The following is a 17,358-nucleotide window of genomic DNA, read 5'->3' on the forward strand; positions in this document are numbered from 1 at the left end:
GCGGGGGCTGTGTCAGTTGCCGCCTCCTCCCAGGACCCCTCCCCGCACCCACTTCCCGCCTGGCCCCCACTCACCAGCAGCTTGGCGTACTGCAGGTCCAGCCGACCCAGGCAGTCCCGGTAGGCACCCCGGGTGGCGGGGGACAGCTGGCCCTGAGGGAGACCAGCAGGGTGAGGCCTGTGGCGGCCAGGACCTGCCCACCCCTGCCGTCCACCACCCTCACACCTGCTGCCCGCTTACCTCGTCCGTGCGGGCCCGCTCGATCTTGGCCCGGAACTCCTCGACGGACTGGTGCAGGCCACGGTGGCTGCCCAGCTGCGCCTCCACACTGGGCAGGTCCACACCCCACTCAGCACCGTCCAACCGGCGCTGGTTCTCCTCCACCCAAGCCAGCAGGTCCTGCAGGTAGCGCAGAGTGGAGTCCTCGAGCTCAGGGTGCCGTGGCGTGCCCCGCAGACGCAAGTTGTACTCGGTACGGATGGCCACCAGACGCTCGTGCAGGCGGTACACCCTGTGGGCAGGGCAGCAGTCAGGGGGGGTCGCAGAACAGGGCTGCCCACCACAGGCCCTGGAGGGGCGCGTCCCACCTGCGGTACATCTGCTCGCCCTGAGGGTGCCGCCCATCCTTGAGGGCCTGCACATCATTGAACAGCAGCCGGATCATGCCGTCGGCCTTGTCCAGGTCCCGCTCCACCTCGCCCGCCCGCTGCGGTGCCTTGCCTGCAGCCAGCAGCCGGACGTCCTGCAAGGCAATCGCCCTGACTCAGAGTCTGGCCACCCTGCACCCCCGCCTCCAGGCCCAGCCTGTCCTTTCCCTTTCCTCCCCAGCCAGCACTGTACGTGTCTCTAAGGCTTCTGGCCAAACCCCCAGGCCCAGTTCTCTGTGGGGACCGGGATCAAGTGCAAAAGCCTCCACTGGGTCCCAGAGCCAAGTGCTTCTCAGCCTTGTCGCCCATCACCCACCCGAAGAAAGTCCTTCCTGAGAGAGCCCCAGCCCAGGACCCGCGGTCTGGGTCCCCTCCTGCCACATCCAGCCAGCAGGCGGCTCAGGGCAGGCCTGGTGCCCAGGAGCTGGCTCTGCCCAATCTAGCGGTCAGAGATGGCCCCACGCCAGGAGGCAGGAGCAGCGGCTGCAGGGCGTGGCGGGCTTGGGGCTCCTCCCTCCGTCCAGCCCCCCTGCCCAGGCCCAGCCCTCACCGACTGCAGCAGGGCGTCGGCCTGGTTCAGCTGCTCCTCACACAGCCCGGCCTCCATCTGCAGCTTGCTCACGATGCGCTGAAGACGCTCCAGTCTGCGGTTGAGAGCAAGCACGGCCCCCCCTCTGTGAGTGGCAACCGCCAGCCAGGCTTCCCGCCTCGGAGCACAGCTCCCTCCTGCTCTGGGCCTCCCTGCCGGCCTGCAGCCCACAGCTGAGCTGGCCCCAGTGTGGGTTTCCCAGCCCAGGGGTGGGGGTTTCCTCCCAGGCAGTGACTCACCCTCGGGTGGCTTCCTTGCCTGCAGGGCCCCACCCGCCGCCCTGCCTGCCCGCCTGCCCGCCCACCTCTCAAACTCGCTGCGGAGCTGCTTCTCCCGCTCCAGGATGGCCACATGCAGCTTGCCCCACTCCTTCTCCACGTCCAGTGGGTGGTAGCCAGGGGGCACCTTGAGCTGGCCTGCTTGCACCGCTCCCTGTGGGCAAGGCCAAGCTCAGGCCAAGGCCAGCAAGCATGGGGGTGCCAAGCCACCCAAGCCCCGGGCCCACCCACCCTGAACCAGCCCTGGCCCCAGGTTAATGAGGAGGCAGGCCAAGCCTGCTGGATGGGCCCCCAGGCTCCAGGCTCCTGGGCGGCTTCCCTTATCTCCAGGTCCCCCTCACCTCCAAGGACTGGTAGATGCCCTTCGACCGGTTCTTGTCCGCCTCCTTGGCTGGAAGCTCCGTCTCCTTAAACTTCAAGAACTGGCACCACAGGATCTGGGGAAAGGGGGGTGTCAGTAGCCAAACCTGGGTGCCCACAGTGGACACAGGACCCCGCAGAGCAGGGAAACCCACCTCGATCTCCTCGAAGCTGGAGGGGAAGCGGCGTTCCTCGAAGGCGGCCGTGTGTGCCCGGATCCACTGCAGCAGCAGCAGCACCAACTCACGGTACTCCTGCCAGCGCAGCTGTAGCTCCTGGTGGGAAGGGGACAGGCGTGAGGGGCCGCCAGGGGCCCACTCATACCCCGCCCACCTGGCCCTGCCTGCTGGAACTCACGTTAGCCTTCACCCCATCCTGCACATCCGGCACACGGGGCATGGCGTCGTACAGGGACGAGACGTAGGTGATGATGGACTTCTCGTCGGGCTGAGGGACGTCCACGTCTGCAAGGGAGGGGGTCAGAGGGGCGCCAGCCGGGGGGAGCGGGGAGGGAGGAGGGGGCAGGGGCACATACCCTCGGGGTCCAGGAGACGTGTAACCCCCAGGTCCCGCTCTGCTACAGAGAAAGCCTGGTCCAGGTTCTCCAGGTTGGTCTGACGATACACCTTGTTCATGTCGATGAGCATGGGCCTGGGGGCAAAGGGGCAGGTGGGGCAGGCAGGCAGGGACATGGGAGCAGCGAGGCCCCCTGGGAAGGTCAGCAAGCAGAGAGACCCTCTGCAGATTCCCGGGACACAGAGCCCCCAGCCCACACTCGCCCTGAGAAGCAACCCCCACATGGCACTGAGTCCCGCCCACACAGGCGGCCCGTGTGCAGGCCCCGCCCCCAGGTGCAGGCCCCGCCCTCAGGAGCTCCTGGGGCCTGCGGGGTGCTGGGCCCCAGGGTGGGGTGCTTGTCTGGGCTCCCTCCAGTTACCCTGTCCACCGGGCCCTGGGGTCCTGGGTGGAGGCTGAGGTTCCCCCGAGAACTGACCCCATTCAGGCCTCTTCTGGGGCATCAGTGTGGGGCCAGTGCTCATGGCTGTGAAAACCAGTAGCCCTGAGGTCCTCTGGCCTCGAAGAAACCGGGAAGGGCAGGGAGGCGGCGGGAAGGGTGTGGGCGGGAAGGGTGTGGGCCGGGCCGGGCCTCCTGGGGAGGCAGCTGGCAGCAGAGCCCATCTCCCCAGGCAGCGGCTCCCCGTGCGCAGCACACGCCTTCTCGCCGTCCCCTTCGCCCCAGCATGTCTGCAGTCGCCCGGCCGAGGGACTCGGGCACCGCCCCGCCCCGCCTGGCGGCCTACTTGTGCCGGTGGATGATGGCGTTGAAGAGGCGGCCGTCGCGCCAGCTGGAGGTGAAGTTGTCGCAGCGCAGGCCCTGGTAGCCCTCCACCATGCGCTGGGACCACAGCAGCAGCTTCTCCTTGGCCGTCATGTCCTCCGACTGCCCGCTCACCTGGATGTCTGAGATCTGCCCGCACAGGGGGCAGGAGGCGGGGCTCAGGCGCAGCCCTGTCAGCATACACGAGCCACCGGCCAGCAGAGGCCAAGCGTGTCCTGCCCACGTCAAGGAGCCGCTGGGACCCACCACCCCTCAGCGTCACGAGCCCACGCTACCCCAGGCAGCAGCTGCCACAATGTGGGTGCCCTGCGCTCCCTCAGCCCAGCTACACCTTGCACCCACCAAGGCAGGATCAGAGTTGGTGGAGGGTGTGTGCAAGGGGCTCACCCAGAAGCCCCAGGCCTAGAGAAGGCTGTCATGAGGTGTGTGTGTGTGGCGGGGCAGCAGGGGCGGTGGTCAGGGCCTCTCTGGCTGCAGGCCAGGGTTGGGTCCTGGGACTGGGCACATGTGGCTGCAGCCTGGGCCTGGCCCTGCACTCAGTCCAATCCTTTGGGCCCAAGTCTGCCAGCTTGTCTGTTCTCAGTTATCTGTCTGTCGGTCTGCCTGCCTGTATGACTCAGCTGCCGTGCCAGCCTGGCTCTGCCTGCCCAGCTTTCAGATTTGCGGCTTCCTGTGCGGCTGGGCAGGCAGTGGGTGAGTCAGCCCGAGCAGCGGGTGCCTCTCCAGAACCTTCCCTGTGGCGGGAGGCCACACAGAGCAGAGAACGTGTGCCTCTGCAGGGAAAGCCAGGGCCAGAGGGCGAAGGATAGGCAGGCCTTGAAGAGGCCCAGGCCTTCAGGCCATGGAGTTAGCACAGGGCGGCAGCGCAGGCTGACAGGAAGGCCCCAGGTGCCAGGCCCACCCCGCAGACTCTGGAGGCAGCAGAGGGTCAAGTGGGCGGCTGCGCTACCTGGAAGTGCAGGATGATAGTCCAGATCAGGCCGAGGGTCAGCTTGGGGTTGCCGTCGGCAATGTCATCGTTCCTGATGTTCACCAGCTTCACCTGAGAGCAAGCAGGCCTCGGTCACACCCACGAGCCAGCCGGAGAAGGGGCCGGGGCCTGTGGCCAGGTGGGCGCCTCACCTGGCGGTGACGAAGGTAGTCCAGGGCGATCTGCACGTTCTGCAGCTTGTGGAAGCGCATCCTCCCCTTCTCCCGCGGCTGCAAGGGTAGCACGCCGGTCAGCCGGTCAGTACCCCTGAGCCCCCGCGGCATCCACGACCCTCACCCCGGGTCACCCACCCCAACTGGGAGGGAGGGCACGCCGGTCAGCCAGTCAGCACCCCTGAGCCCCCGCGGCATCCACGACCCTCACCCTGGGTCACCCACCCCAGCTGGGAGGGAGGGCACGCCGGTCAGCACCCCTGAGCCCCCGCGGCATCCACGACCCTTACCCCGGGTCACCCACCCCAGCTGGGAGGGAGGGCACGCCGGTCAGCACCCCTGAGCCCCCGCAGCATCCACGACCCTCACCCCGGGTCACCCACCCCAACTGGGAGGGGGGCCACTGGCCCAGCAAGGGTTTGGGAAGGCCAAGGCCAGGCTGCGGGAAGGAAGGAGGGGGCGGGGAGGACACAATAGCCAGGAAGCCACCAGCAGAGGGTAGTGGTCTGGGGGAGGGGTCCTCCTGCCCAGCGGTGGCAGCCCCTGTGGGTTTCCGGCCCCGGACAGTGTGGCAGGTGGGCTGCTGGGCAGCTCGAAGCAGGGCCATCTGCCCACCCCAGCGCCATCAGCCGGGTGAGCCGGGCTCCTGGAGCCCACGTGCTGCCATGGCCAGCGGGCACATCCACTCACCAGGCGCGAGCTCCTGATTACGTCCCGCTCTCTTGGCTGCCCGGCCAGAGCAGGGCAAAGGGTAAAGGGCAGAGGTCAAAGTTCAGAGTCCAAGCAGCAGAGAAACCAAAGCAGAGCAGAGCATGAGGTTACAGTGTCAAGGCTTGAGCACGGTGGGCGGCGGGGCCGTGTGCCCAGGCACAGGGGTCAGGCGGCTCCCAGGCCAGGATGCACACTGACCAGGAGGCACAGGGGGCTGAGGCCAGGCCGGACACAGAGTTGGGGGGGGCGGTCACTGGTGAGACGCTAGGAGGGAAGGCAGGCAGGGTCGCAGAGGGGCGGGCAGACACACGTACCAGGCTGTCCCCAGAGAGCACCTCCAAGAGGGAGATGAGGTTGTGGCCATCACGGAGATCTTCATACAGGTCACTGATGTGCCTCTGAGCCTGCACGGACAGAGCGCGGGGCTGGTCCAGAAGGCTCAAGGCAAGGGGCCCACAGAAGACGCCCGCCCCCAAGGAGGCACCTACCTCTGCCCTCCAGTGCTAGAGAGACCAGGAGAGACCAGGAGGAGGAGGAGGAGGAGGAAAGAGACAGGAGATGAGCGAGCCAGGGGAGGAAGCAGACAGAAAGGACAGGTTCAGAGGTGGGAGGTGGGCCCCCGGGGCAGAAAGGGGGGCCCGCACACGTGGACGCAGAGGGGGCTCCAGCCCTTGTTTGGGACGGACGGCCAGGGCATCCTCCTCCACCCCGCGACCCTGCACACACACACGCACGCACACACACACACATACACAGGCACTCCTGCACACATGCTCACAACCGTGTGTGTGCATACCACCAACCTTGATGAGGTGCTTATTGACCCACTTGGTGAAGGTTTTCTTCTGCACACGGTCCCGCTCATCTGGGAGAGACAAGGCCAGGTTACCTGGGCCTGGGAGAAGCCCCGCAAGCCCCAGGAGGTGACCGCCATGCAGACACAGTGGCGGTGCCACTGAAGAGGGCCTCAGAATCACACTGCCCCCGCCCAACAAGGCCCCGGACAGTCCTGGACGGAAGCCGGGGGCCGGGCCCGCGGGTGCCCACTGCTGGGTCTCCCAAGATGGGAGGTTCTGGAGCTACAGCCACACCTGGAGGCACAGCACACAAGTCCTGGCCTGCCCCACCCCCACACAGGCTGCCTCGGCCTGAGCAGGCCTGGACCCAGACTGGGCAGGGCTGGGTGAGGGGAGCCTCTGTCCCCCCGCAGGATGGCGGGCCTTTCCCAGGGCATGGAGAGCCCTCCGCCCCCCACTACCCAAGGCCCAGAGGCCCCCGCCAGCCTCTCTGTGTTGGGCATGGTTGGCTGGCCCCCCAGCAACTCTGCACCTGGGCCAACGCTGGTATTAGAGTCTGTCCCCTAAATTCAGAGCCTCACAGTCTGGGCCCCACCCCACCCAATGCCAGGCTTCCTGCGGCAGGAACTGGGCCCTTCCTGTCCCGCGCCTGCCCCGCCCTGCGGTGCCGAGTCCCGCTACCTTTCTTGCCCTCTGAGGCCCTGAGAACGGCCAGGTAGAGGTTGTCCTCCGAGCTGGTCCTCTTGTGACCCAGGCCCTCGGGCTCGGGCACCCGCAGCCGCTGCTGAGACATGGTGCCGCCCTGCCCCTTCAGCACTCTGGCCCACCCCAAGTGCTGCGCTCGCGGCCGCGGGGTACTCCACGGCAGAGGTGATCGGCACGGGCACAGCGCACTCGCTCGGTGGGCTCTGCTCACTCAGCTCCGCTGGAGCCCAGTGCGGGCCACTCCCTGCCCACAGAACTCCCTAGCCGCTGTCCCCGCCCCCGGAGCCCCACCCCAGCCTGCACACCCCCAGAGAAGGAGTGTCCCAGCGGGAAGCAGGAAGGCAGCCCCTCCCCCATGGCCACACCTACAGCCGGGCAGAAACAGGAAACCCAGGGGTTTCCTTACCCACCCTGCCCGCAGCAGCCCCTCAAGGAACCCGGGTGCCAGGGGACCTGCACCTCACGGCACACAGACAAGTGTCGGGTTACAGGGAACCGCACACCGTGCCCAGGGCCACTCCAAAGGGGGCCCCTCAGGGAGGGGTGCCTGAGTGCCACTGGGCCAGGGAGCCCAAGGTCACGCGTCTTGGGGGGGGCACCAGCTCAGACTTGACCCAGGGCCGCCCCATGCGTGCCCAAACTGCCGGGCGGAGGGGCTCTAAGGAGGGACCCCCAAGGGGAGTGACACCTGGCTTGGGGGCGGGGCCGGCTGCCTTCCCTGGAAGCCCTCCGAAATCACCCCTCAGAGACCCAAACACCCTACACCCTGCTAGGCTCCCACCTATACCCCTGGCTCCAGGGCCACCAGGCTCCAGTGAGGGCTGGACCCCTCCCAAGCGCCCACCAAGCCTGTCCTGGAGCAGTGCCCCCATCCGAAGGCAGAGTGCTCCGAGGGGCAGGAGGGGGCGCATAGCTGAGCGCTGACTCACCAGGCAGGACCGCCCAGCCCTGAGCTGCAGAACTCTGCCCCAAGTCAGGGAGGGGGGCCGCAGGTCAGAGGGGAGCACCCTAAGGGGGCCCAGCCAGTGAGTCAGGGGAGGGGAGAGGGCGAAGGCAGGATGACTCACAGGCAAGAAAGCCGCACCTAGGGCACTGGGGGCAGCCTGGGTGGGGGGCTGTTTGCAGGCGGGCGGGGCGCACGGATATCAGCCACTCAGGTTGTAAAGGTGGTAGGACAAAGGGCACAGGGGTGCCACCCGGCTCCCTCTCATCTCGTACACCGCAGCCCTGGCCGCGCACTGCCCAACTGCCCAGCCACTGCAGGAAAGAATGCATCGCCCTGACCACAGAATTTTCCAGTCGGAGACTTGGCTTGATGCGATCCAGCTGGGAGCTGCTGCCCCACCCACATGGCGCCTCGGGCCTCGTTTCCAGGAAAGGCTCACCCCACCCAGCCGCTGCCCTTCTCTGGCCACGCGGGGGCGCCCACACCCCAGGGGGTAGGGGACCCCCCCCACCCCGGACCAGGTGGAGCTGATTACCCCCACACCTACCCCAGGGGCCCTGCGGCAGGTCACCTCGCTCCCCTACTCTGGACAGACCCCCCCCCTTCTACGCAGGGCCCGGAGAGGCCCCACACATGAGCCCTTCACCCCACAGAGCTGCTCCAGGATCCCACATCAGACCCCACGCCGGCCAGCGCCCCAGTGTTGGGTCACCAAGGATGGCTCACACCCACTGCCAGGCATCCCAGCCGGGCGTCCAAGCTGGGGGAGTCCCCACCCCCCCCAAGCCCCTCTCCAGCGTCTTCTCTGTCACTCAAGGGCTCCAAGGATATTGGCTTGCTATCCAGGACAGGGTTCCACCTCCACCTCCCAAGCCCAGCTCCCTCTCCCCACCATGCCCTGCTGCCTCCAGACTCCCCTCCGGGATCTCAGAGAGTGTCCTCTCAGGTGCTCCCTGCGGCCCTGCCGGCCAGTCCCTCATCCTTGGCTGTAGGATGCGCCCTTCCCCGTCCATCCTATCCGTCATCCTATTCAGGCCCTCAAGTCAAGAGACCACCCACCCCTCCCCTGCCGGCCCAGCCGCGCCGCCCGCGCCAGGCTGCTGCACATCTCGGCTGGCCCTCCCCAGCACTGCGGCTCCTGCCCTGTCCACCAGGCCAGTATCCCCCAGAGCTGCCCGCGGCCCTCTGAAGGGTAGCGTTGCGCCCTTTCACAGATTTGGAAACTAAGGCAAGAATCTAGTTAGTGGGGCCGCTCCCGGGATAAGAAGCCTGGAGACAAGGGAGCCGACGCCGAGAGCGCGGGGCGGTGCAGAGACTGCAACCCCGGCCCGATCCCTCCCATCCCACACCTCCCGCGGGCAGACTGCCGACAGCCCGGTGCCCGGAACCCGCGGCCCCGGCCTGCCAGCCAGCCCCGCTCCCCACCCTCTACTCCGGAGGGAACTCGGAGGCAGAGGGAACTCCACTCCGCCTTCCTCCCCAGGTGTTTCCGCACCGAGCCTGGGGCGGGGCTGCGCCTGGGCCGGGGCTGCGCCTGGGCCGGGCACCGCCCCCCCGGCCCCCGCGGCCTTCCCGGGCGCTCACGGAGACGGGTGCCCCCTCCGGCACCACCGCCCCTCCAGCCACACCCACCTACGCAGCACAGCTGCCTGTAGAGGTAGCCCCTGCGCGCCGGCTCGCAGCCCCCATCCAGCCAGCACGGCCGTTCCAGCACGACCTCCTTCTGCGCGGCGAAAGAGACGCCCGCCCCCCGTATGCCGGGCGCAGCCATGAGCCCGGCGCCCTGCGGACAGCAAACAGGACGGCGCGTCGGCTCCCGGCCCACGCGCGAGGCCGCCGGCTCCGCGTGCCACACCCTCCCCCGCCGGGCCGGACGCTGAGAGCCTGCCCCCTGCGGGCGCCCCGCCCCACGGAGACCTGGAAGCCGCGCCCCCGCTTGGAGGGAGAGGACCCGGCTGGGCCTGGGGGCAGCAGGGGAAGCTGCGGCCCCAGGATAGAGGCTGGGAACTGCCCGAGCCTGGCGTTCCCGGGACGAGCTCCAGCTCCCGCAGGATTCGCGGGAAAGCCCAGGTGTGCGGAGCAGGGGGCTGAGAACTGAGCAGAAGCACCGAAAAGGGGCGCCAAGGGCAGCAGGACCAGGGAGCGGCCGAAGGGGAGCTCCGTGCCCACGTGGGCACAGAAGACAAAAGCTGAGGGAGGGAGGGCCAAACCGAGGCGGGGAGCGGTGATCTGAGCGTTTTATTGAACCGTTTTGTTGAACGTCCCCGCAGCTGAGTCACCAGGCCCTCCCCAGCCCCCAAAGCCACGCCTAAGAGCCCCATCCGGACTTAGACCTCGGCCAGGCTCCCGCAGAGTAGGCCCACCAGGGGCGGCCCTGGCCACCCCCACCCAGTGCAAGCCTCCCCGCCTCAGGCTATGGCCCGGGCAGCCCGGCAGGTCCCGGGGAGGCGGGGGTGGGGGGGGCGTCCCTCTGGCCGGAACCCCAGTCCCCTGCTCATTCACTGGAGTGGAGGCAGGCTCCACCCAGTCCTGGGCCGGGCGCCACTGCCGAGGGCTATAGCCTCGAGCGGGTGACCTCGAGCCGGGGGAAGGCAGGGTAAGCCCGGCCGCCAGTCCCCGAGGCGTTACTGGGCCCTGGTCAAGGGCGCTCAGGCACCTGTCCAGCTCCCGCAGCCCCACCTCCTGCGGCGGCCCCGCCTCAGTCCACGGGACGCCTGCACCTGCCCGCTGCGGTTTCTGTGTTGCCAGTCACCTGTGCTCGCCCCATATGGGCTGCTAGGGAGGGGCCTCCCTCCCGGACGGAAAGCCCCTGCCCCTTGCCGCCCCCTCCCCAGCTGCCCAGACCTCCCGCAGCCCTCCCTTCACGCCCTGCCCAGCAGCGGGCTCCAGGCTGACGGAGGCAGAGTCCCGGCCCTGCCCAGACAAGCAGGCGGGGTCTTCAGCACAGGGTGCGGGGCCGGGGGGTCCACACCTTGTCTGGCCAAGTGCCCGCGCGAGCCTCCAGGACAGGAAGGGGCGGGCATAGGGAAATTTAGGGGCGGGAGGGAGGCGGCCCCTCGCCCGCCCCGCCCTCAGCCCCCTGGCCGGGTGGCGGCAATAAACAGCAGCCCCGGGAGTGGCCACCAGCGGCCTTACCTTGCTCATCCTGCACCCGCGGGCGCCCCCTGCGCCAGTGCCACACGGCGGCCAGGGTGACGACGTGGCCCACGACCACGAGGGAAGGAAACAGGCTGCCCGAGGGCTCCATGGCTCTGGAGGCGCCGGCCTGAGCGCTGGCAGGCGCAGCCGCCCTTCGGAAGGGCTACTCGAAGCCGGGCAGCCCCCCTTCCTTCCCCGAGGAAGCTGAGGACGGCTGGGGGTGCCCGGGACCAGGGACCGCCCCCTGCGGGACCGCCCGACCACTGTCGGCCTCCGCCGCCGCACCAACTGCTCTCCCGGCCGCGCCTCCCTCCCGCTCCGGCCACTCGCGCTCCCCACCCGCCCCACCTCCCACGGAGGCGCCGCTCCGCGGGCCCTGCGCCGCTCGCACGCTCAAGGTTAGCGGAGCCTTAACCCCTGCTCACCCGCGGCCACACCCGCCAGGAGGAGGGGCCTGCAGGGACGCCTGGCTGAGCGCAGCCCCCCCACCCCCAGCCCAGCCCGGGCCCTCGCGGCCTCACACGGGCCTCCCCCGCCCCCACAGCGGGTGACCGTGACGCCCAGCACCCCATTCTGCCTCCAAGGGTGCCCCTGGGGACAGCTGCCAGCGCCCCGGTCCTCGCTGGCCTCCAGGCTCGCAGCGGACACAACCGTTGTCAAAGACAGGGAAACCCGACGCCCCCCACCCCTCCGCGGACAGCAGACAGGGAGGGGGTGGGCCCCCGCAGCGCCCGCTGGGCTCTCAGAGGCAGCCCCACCTACCCGGCACAATCTTCATTGGGGACAGCGGCGGGGCCCACGGGTCCGACAGCGAGTGGGTGTGGGTGCTGGGAGGGTCACAGGCCCCTCGGAGGCGGCAGCAAGCGCGGCGGTGCGTGGAGGAGGGCACGGCGCTGCTGCTGTCAGCAGAGCTGTGTCCGTGGGGGAGGGGGTGGGCAGGGGGCCCGCGGATATAAATATCCCAGGAGGGCAGGCCAGGCCCGTCATCTGTCCCGACTTAGAACATGACGTGCGGAGCCAGGGCACCGGCGCCAGGCCCGCTCCCACGGTGAGTACAACAGGGGAAGCCTTGGGTGTCGGGGCCCACCTGGGAGCAGGGTGGCCCTCGGGCCTGGGGGCTCCCGTCCCTGTTGAAAGGCCTGCACCTCCCACCCTGCCCACCCCGCGGGACGTGGACGACAGTGGGAGAGCACTGGGAAAGGCCACCCTGGCAAGCACCACCACCCCCGCCCCCGGCAGGTCACCAAACAACACCTGGCCCAGACGGACGGGCGGGACGGCCTCCCAAGGTCAGGTCTCAGGCCAGATCGGGCCGGGCCTCCCCCGCAACCCAGGATGCCCAGGTGCTGGCCCCAGGCCCACACAGACCCTGGAAGCCGGTGGGGGGGGCGGGGCTCTGACGTCCCCAGGGCCAAGGTGCGCTCAGGAAACAGCAGGTGGAGGTCGCGGTCCAACCCCCTCCTCCCTGTCAAGTCTGACCCTCTGAGAACCCCATGGAGGAAGCCCGCAGGGGCCATTCTAGTCTGACCCTCTGAGAACTCCAAGGAGTAAGCCCTGCGCATCACCGCACCACACAGTTGAGGAAACTGAGGCACAGAACTGGCGAGGAACACCCCAGCCACCCAAGGCCGTGACATCAGCCCTGGTCGACTGCCTGGAGCATGTGGGCAGCCGGCAGCAGAGCACAGCAAACCATACTAGGCCTCTGGCTGCCAGGGAAGGGGTACCCCGGCCCACGTGGGGAGGCCAGGGGCAACGGGGTTGGGGTGGAGGGCCAGGCCCACCCAAGCCTCCTGCCCATCAACCCCATGCTTCAGAAACAATTCTGAAGGAAACCGGCCTGCAGGGGCCAGCTCTGAAGGCCAGGGCTGGGCTCCACCTCGGAGGACTCCATGCTCCAACACCAGGGGGAACCAGCTCCTGGAGGCATGGAAGTCTGGGGCAAGGCCTGGCGCCCCGAGACACGTCCATCCCGCCCCAGACACACCACAGGCAGCATCTCTAGACAGAGCCATGCTCATCCGGAATCTGCGGTCCTGCCCCTGCAGGGCCCCGGCCACAGGCTGGTGGAGAAAGCAGAGCCCCAGCTGGAGGCCTGGACCCCTCCCTTCTGAAGACCTGCACCCTGGCCTGACCCTGGCCCAGCCCTGCCCTACCTTGGCCCAGCTGAATCAGCTCCTCCATGCTGTACCTGTCCATAGCTGCCGACCATGAGCCTGGCTGCTCTGGAGCGGCAGAGAGGAGAGGAAGGGAAGGCAGGAAGGAGGGAAAGGGTGGGAGGCAAAGGAGGGCTCTCCAGAGCCGAGGCCTCTCCACCCAGCTCTGGGAGCCTGGCTCCTCCTCACGGCCACCCCTTAGTCAGCGAGCCGGGCAGAGTGAAGCCCAGTGGACCGACGGGTCGGACCAGCCCGCCTGCAATCCCTGAGCCCTCAGGTGTGGCTGGAGGGCCCTCCTCTGCCTGCCGGCCCAGCCCACCCACCCAGCAGCCTCCCCACCCAGCACTGGCCCCAGAAGTCTGCACCACCCCAGCCCCTCCTACACCCATCCCCTGCCTCATCCTCCAGGCCTTCAGCCTTGACAAAGGGACATCTCCTAGCTAAGTACCAACCTCTGCACTTTTTCTGCACTGTTGGACTGCCCAACCACCGCGAGACCTGGTAAAAGACAAACCTAATCGTACTGTAACCTGCTTAGAAAACCCGCCAGAGTTCTACGGGTCTCCCCGCAGACAACCGGACACAAAACTGGAGACTAATGGAGGGCTGGCAGGGGCGCCACGTGCTGTGAAAGGGAGCAGCAGTGCTCTGCGCCTGCGGACAAGCCCATGGGCCAGTCAGGTGCGTGGCGTGGCCAGGAGCAGCCAGCCTTGCAGGGCACCTGCACCCGCAGCATAGAGGCTGCTGGAGCACAGGGGTGAGCGTGTTCGGACGGCACCTCTTCTCTACTGAAGTTCCAGTTCTTTCTGAGTTTTGAGCCAGGCTCATTGAGAAATGAAATTCATGTATGAAACCCACTCCCCCTGGGTCCATCTTTCCAGTAACCCCAGAGGAACCCCGTCGGTCCTTCTGGCAGCTCCCTGAGTGCCGTCCTCCTTGGTCAGGGCTCAGCTCAGGGTGTCTCTCACAGGGGCCCTCCAGGACCACTCGCTCTTCACCCAGCCCATCCATCCCACATGCTGGGGGCTTCCGGCCAGGAACTCAGCCTGGGACTGACTGGTAAGTGGCGGAACAAGCAAGTGGACACCTTCCCACATGGATGAGCAGACCACCATGGCACAGGGGAAGGGGTCTGTGGCTCCCTGGCTGGGGTTGGCCGGGCAGAGGCGGTCCACCTGAGCAAGGCCACTGTGATGAGCGTGGCAGCTGGGCCCATGTGCTGACCTGCCCTTCTGCAGACGGACCAGAGGGGCGATGCTGTGAGCAAGTGAGGGGTCTGTGGCACATCGCTGGATAACTTTTAAAGTATTTATTTCTTCATTTAATTTGGCCGTGCCAGGTCTCCGTTGGGGCCTGTCAGACCTAGTTTCCTGACCAGGGACTGAAAGTAGCCTCTGCTTTGGGAGCGCAGAGTCACAGCCACTTTTGGGAGCGCAGAGTCACAGCCACTGGACCGCCAGGGAAGCCGCACTTGATAATGTTTAAAACTCTGAGAAGTCGACAGTTCCCAATGTCATCAGGAATCCTAGCCAAGCCATCAGGACCCCTACAGACCTGGCCAAAGCCCTGTGCCCCACCCAGCACCCGAGGTGCCCTGGGCGTCCTCTTGTGCCCAGGGTGGTGCTCAGATCCCGCTCAGCCTGGGGGACCGCGGGGAAGGGGGAGCCCACGCCCTCCGGCCCTGACTCAGCCTGGAGCTGGAACTCATTTCCTGTTGGAAACTCTGAGCTGCCACCGGCGGCGGCTGCTGCGGCCGGGAAGGGAAGACTGAGTCACCCGCTCAGGGCTGGGGGCGCCCCCCCCTGCTCGCTGAGCCACACCCAGTCCCCCCTCCTGGCCCACGGCCAACTGCCCGCCCAGCCGCTCAGCCCAGCGCCAGCCCAGCCAAGCCACAGAAAAGGAAGGAAGGAGAGAAAAGGAGGGGGTCCATGCTCCCCACACCCACGACCCAGGAAGGGGGAGGGTCTGCTCTGCCAGCCAGATTGGGGCAGGGGCCCCATCAAGGCGATGGTCAGGGAGGAGGCCGGGTGGAGACCGTCCATCAGGTGCTGTCAGAGCTGACCGCTGCCCAGCCCAGCACTACTGTCTCTGGTGGGGGACACGGTCACCTTACTGACAGGTGCGGGAGAGGCCACGTGGTGAGCCTCGCCACCCACAACCTCCCTGACCCCCCCAGATGGGCTCCCACGCCTGGGCCCTAGTTAGTGGGTCCAGGCCCGACCTGGGCCTGCGCCTGGGTCCCCTGACCCCCCACTCATCCACCTGGCAAACTCCTGTCCACCCTGCTAGCCTCACCCCAGGCCCCCACCCACCCCCAGAGACCACATTCCTCCCCAGCTGGAGAGACATGGAGTCCACCCTGTGCTGGGAATCTGCTGCCCCCACTCAACACGGAGGCTGGTGAGCTCAGAAGCACAGGTGTGAGCCTGAGCTGCCCGCTACCCTCTGCCCACCTGGGTGGTGCAGCACAGGTCCTTAGGGACAGGGGGCTGCCACAGTGCGAGGCACAGCACAAGGTGCCGGCCCCTGGGACAACAGGACCCAGTCCATCCTCTGGGACCCAGGTCTCCCTGGGATGGATCCGCCTAGACCCCAGGCAGAGCCCTGCACTGCCGCGGCCACGGGTCTGCTCTTCCTGTCCCGGCCCAGGGCTGCCTGCTAGGCTGTCACCCACCCCCGGCTGACCAAGCACCCAGCCACCATATCACATCTGTGCCACACAACAGGGGGGCAGATGTCACCCCCAGTGGACAAACCCATGGCTCAGAAAGACCAGGCAGTCATCTCCACTTGGAGAGTGGCTGTACCCTGTCCCATCCCAGCACCCCCTCTGCACGCCCCCACCCCCTGCAGAGAGAGCCTGGAGCAGACAAATCCCTGGGGCAGGGAGGGGGCGGGCAGGGCACAGGACGAGGGTGATGCTGGCGAGAGGGCCCAGGGTGCCGGCCAGGGCTGTGCCGACAGCTGGTCCTGCCAGTCCAAGAACCGCGAGCCCCACCCCCAGCCCCAGGGTGTGCCTGGCTATGGGTGGCAGTAACCCACGGGCTCCTCCTTGGCCTACCCACCCCAAGATCCTCAAGCCAGGAGGAGGAGCCCTGGCGTCCACTGGCAAGAGTGCCCTGGCAGAGAGAGCGCCGCCTGCTGGCAGGAGCAGAGCTTTTGCACACCTGCTGCCCACCCCGTCCACCAGGCCCAGGCCCCGCACCCCCACCCACCAGGCCCAGGCCCCCACACCCCTGCCCTCCAGCTGGGGGCAGGGTGCAGCTACCTGTGGGTGGGGCAGGCTCCAGCCCCTGCCTTGCCAGGGTCCCTGGGGTGGTGGCAGGCACCACAGGGGGCTCTGGTGCCCCCTCCTCAGGCTCCTTCCGGCGGTAGACGCACCGCTCCTCTCGGGCAGGGTCCTCGGTGGGTGGCGGCCCCCGCTTGGGCGGGCAGCCCAGGGGACCCTGCACGGCCTGCACATGGGGGGTGCGGCGCGCAGGCATCACCATGGCCACGGGGCGGCGCACACGCTGCAGAGAGGCAGGCACGATCTCCGGGGGCAGGTGCAGGTACTGGCGCAGGTGGGCAATGCCCTCGTTGGTCAGGTACCAGTAAAAGTGGCGCCAGGCGAAGGTCTCCCGCACCAGGCCCCGCGCCCTCAGGGAGGCCATGGCGCGCATGACCTGGAGGTTGGTGACTCCGGGCACGTGAGGGTGCAGGCTGCGGGGCCGCCGGTCCTTCTTGGCCACCATCACGCCCTCTCGGAAAAGCACCTCATAAATGGCCCGCAGCTGGTCCAGCGGCATGAACATGCCGGCCACCATGGCTGCGGGAGTCGGTGAACCAAGGGCACGGGCGGGGCCCAGAGAAGAGGCCAGGAGACGCCCTGCACACAGCGCACAAACGGGCCCCGGGGCAGGCAGGCTGCGGCGCGGAGCGCTGAGTTCGAGGGCGCGGGCTCCGGGCTTGCAGCTCGCGGCGCCAGGCTCCCTGGCTCCGTGCAATTCCTGCCGGCACTGCGGCCTGCCCACCGCCTGCGAGAGCCTCTCGCCCGCCCGCCCTTCAGGACGCCCAGGCCGGCCCCCTCTGACTCAGCAGCAAGGGCGGCCCCTCCCACCCTCGGCCAACAGGGCCCCTCGCAGGGTGGGGGGGCACCTTGCAGAGGGGCCACCCTCAAGGCAGGCCCCCTCCCGAAGAGCCGGCCAGCGGCTCCACGTCAGTAATTACATCAGTTTCTAAACACTTCCTTCAAGGTTCTAAGACTAGCGGGAGGGCGGGCCAGCGGGAGCAGCCATGGACCCAGAGTCCAAAGGGTGGCAGAGGGAAGCGGAAGGAGAGAGAGCAGGAGGGTCCTCAGGCCCCGGTGTGGTCTCAGGGCCTCAGGAGTCACAAGGATCTGAACAGGGTGCTGCCCGTCCCGGCAGGGGGCGCTCCAGGTCTAAGGGAGGAGGGGTGAAGTCTTGGGGGGCAGAGAGGAGGTGCTGAGGGTTCCGGTGTCTGAGGAGGGAGGAGGAGAGCTGGGGTCTTGGGGTCAGGGGTCTGGGGGCATGGCAGGGGCAGCTGCTAC

At 68.0% G+C, this 17,358-nt stretch overlaps 1 protein-coding gene across 1 annotated transcript in view; it reads right to left on the reverse strand.

Moving 5' to 3' along the window:
• The window catches only part of PLEC (plectin), a 33,993-nt gene extending 17,192 nt beyond the window's left edge, over positions 1 to 16,801 (reverse strand). Inside the window, 15 exon segments of the mRNA XM_070382548.1 lie at positions 75 to 152; positions 241 to 511; positions 588 to 742; positions 1,198 to 1,291; positions 1,541 to 1,668; positions 1,856 to 1,951; positions 2,030 to 2,149; positions 2,232 to 2,338; positions 2,410 to 2,525; positions 3,176 to 3,342; positions 4,163 to 4,255; positions 4,336 to 4,413; positions 5,382 to 5,471; positions 5,871 to 5,932; positions 16,078 to 16,801. Coding sequence (XP_070238649.1) covers positions 75 to 152; positions 241 to 511; positions 588 to 742; positions 1,198 to 1,291; positions 1,541 to 1,668; positions 1,856 to 1,951; positions 2,030 to 2,149; positions 2,232 to 2,338; positions 2,410 to 2,525; positions 3,176 to 3,342; positions 4,163 to 4,255; positions 4,336 to 4,413; positions 5,382 to 5,471; positions 5,871 to 5,932; positions 16,078 to 16,615 — 2,193 coding nt within the window. The 5' untranslated portion in view covers positions 16,616 to 16,801.
• Positions 16,802 to 17,358: the final 557 nt, after the last annotated feature.

The sequence above is a fragment of the Bos mutus genome, chromosome 14, assembly GCF_027580195.1.
Source record: "Bos mutus isolate GX-2022 chromosome 14, NWIPB_WYAK_1.1, whole genome shotgun sequence".
NCBI lineage: Eukaryota > Metazoa > Chordata > Mammalia > Artiodactyla > Bovidae > Bos > Bos mutus.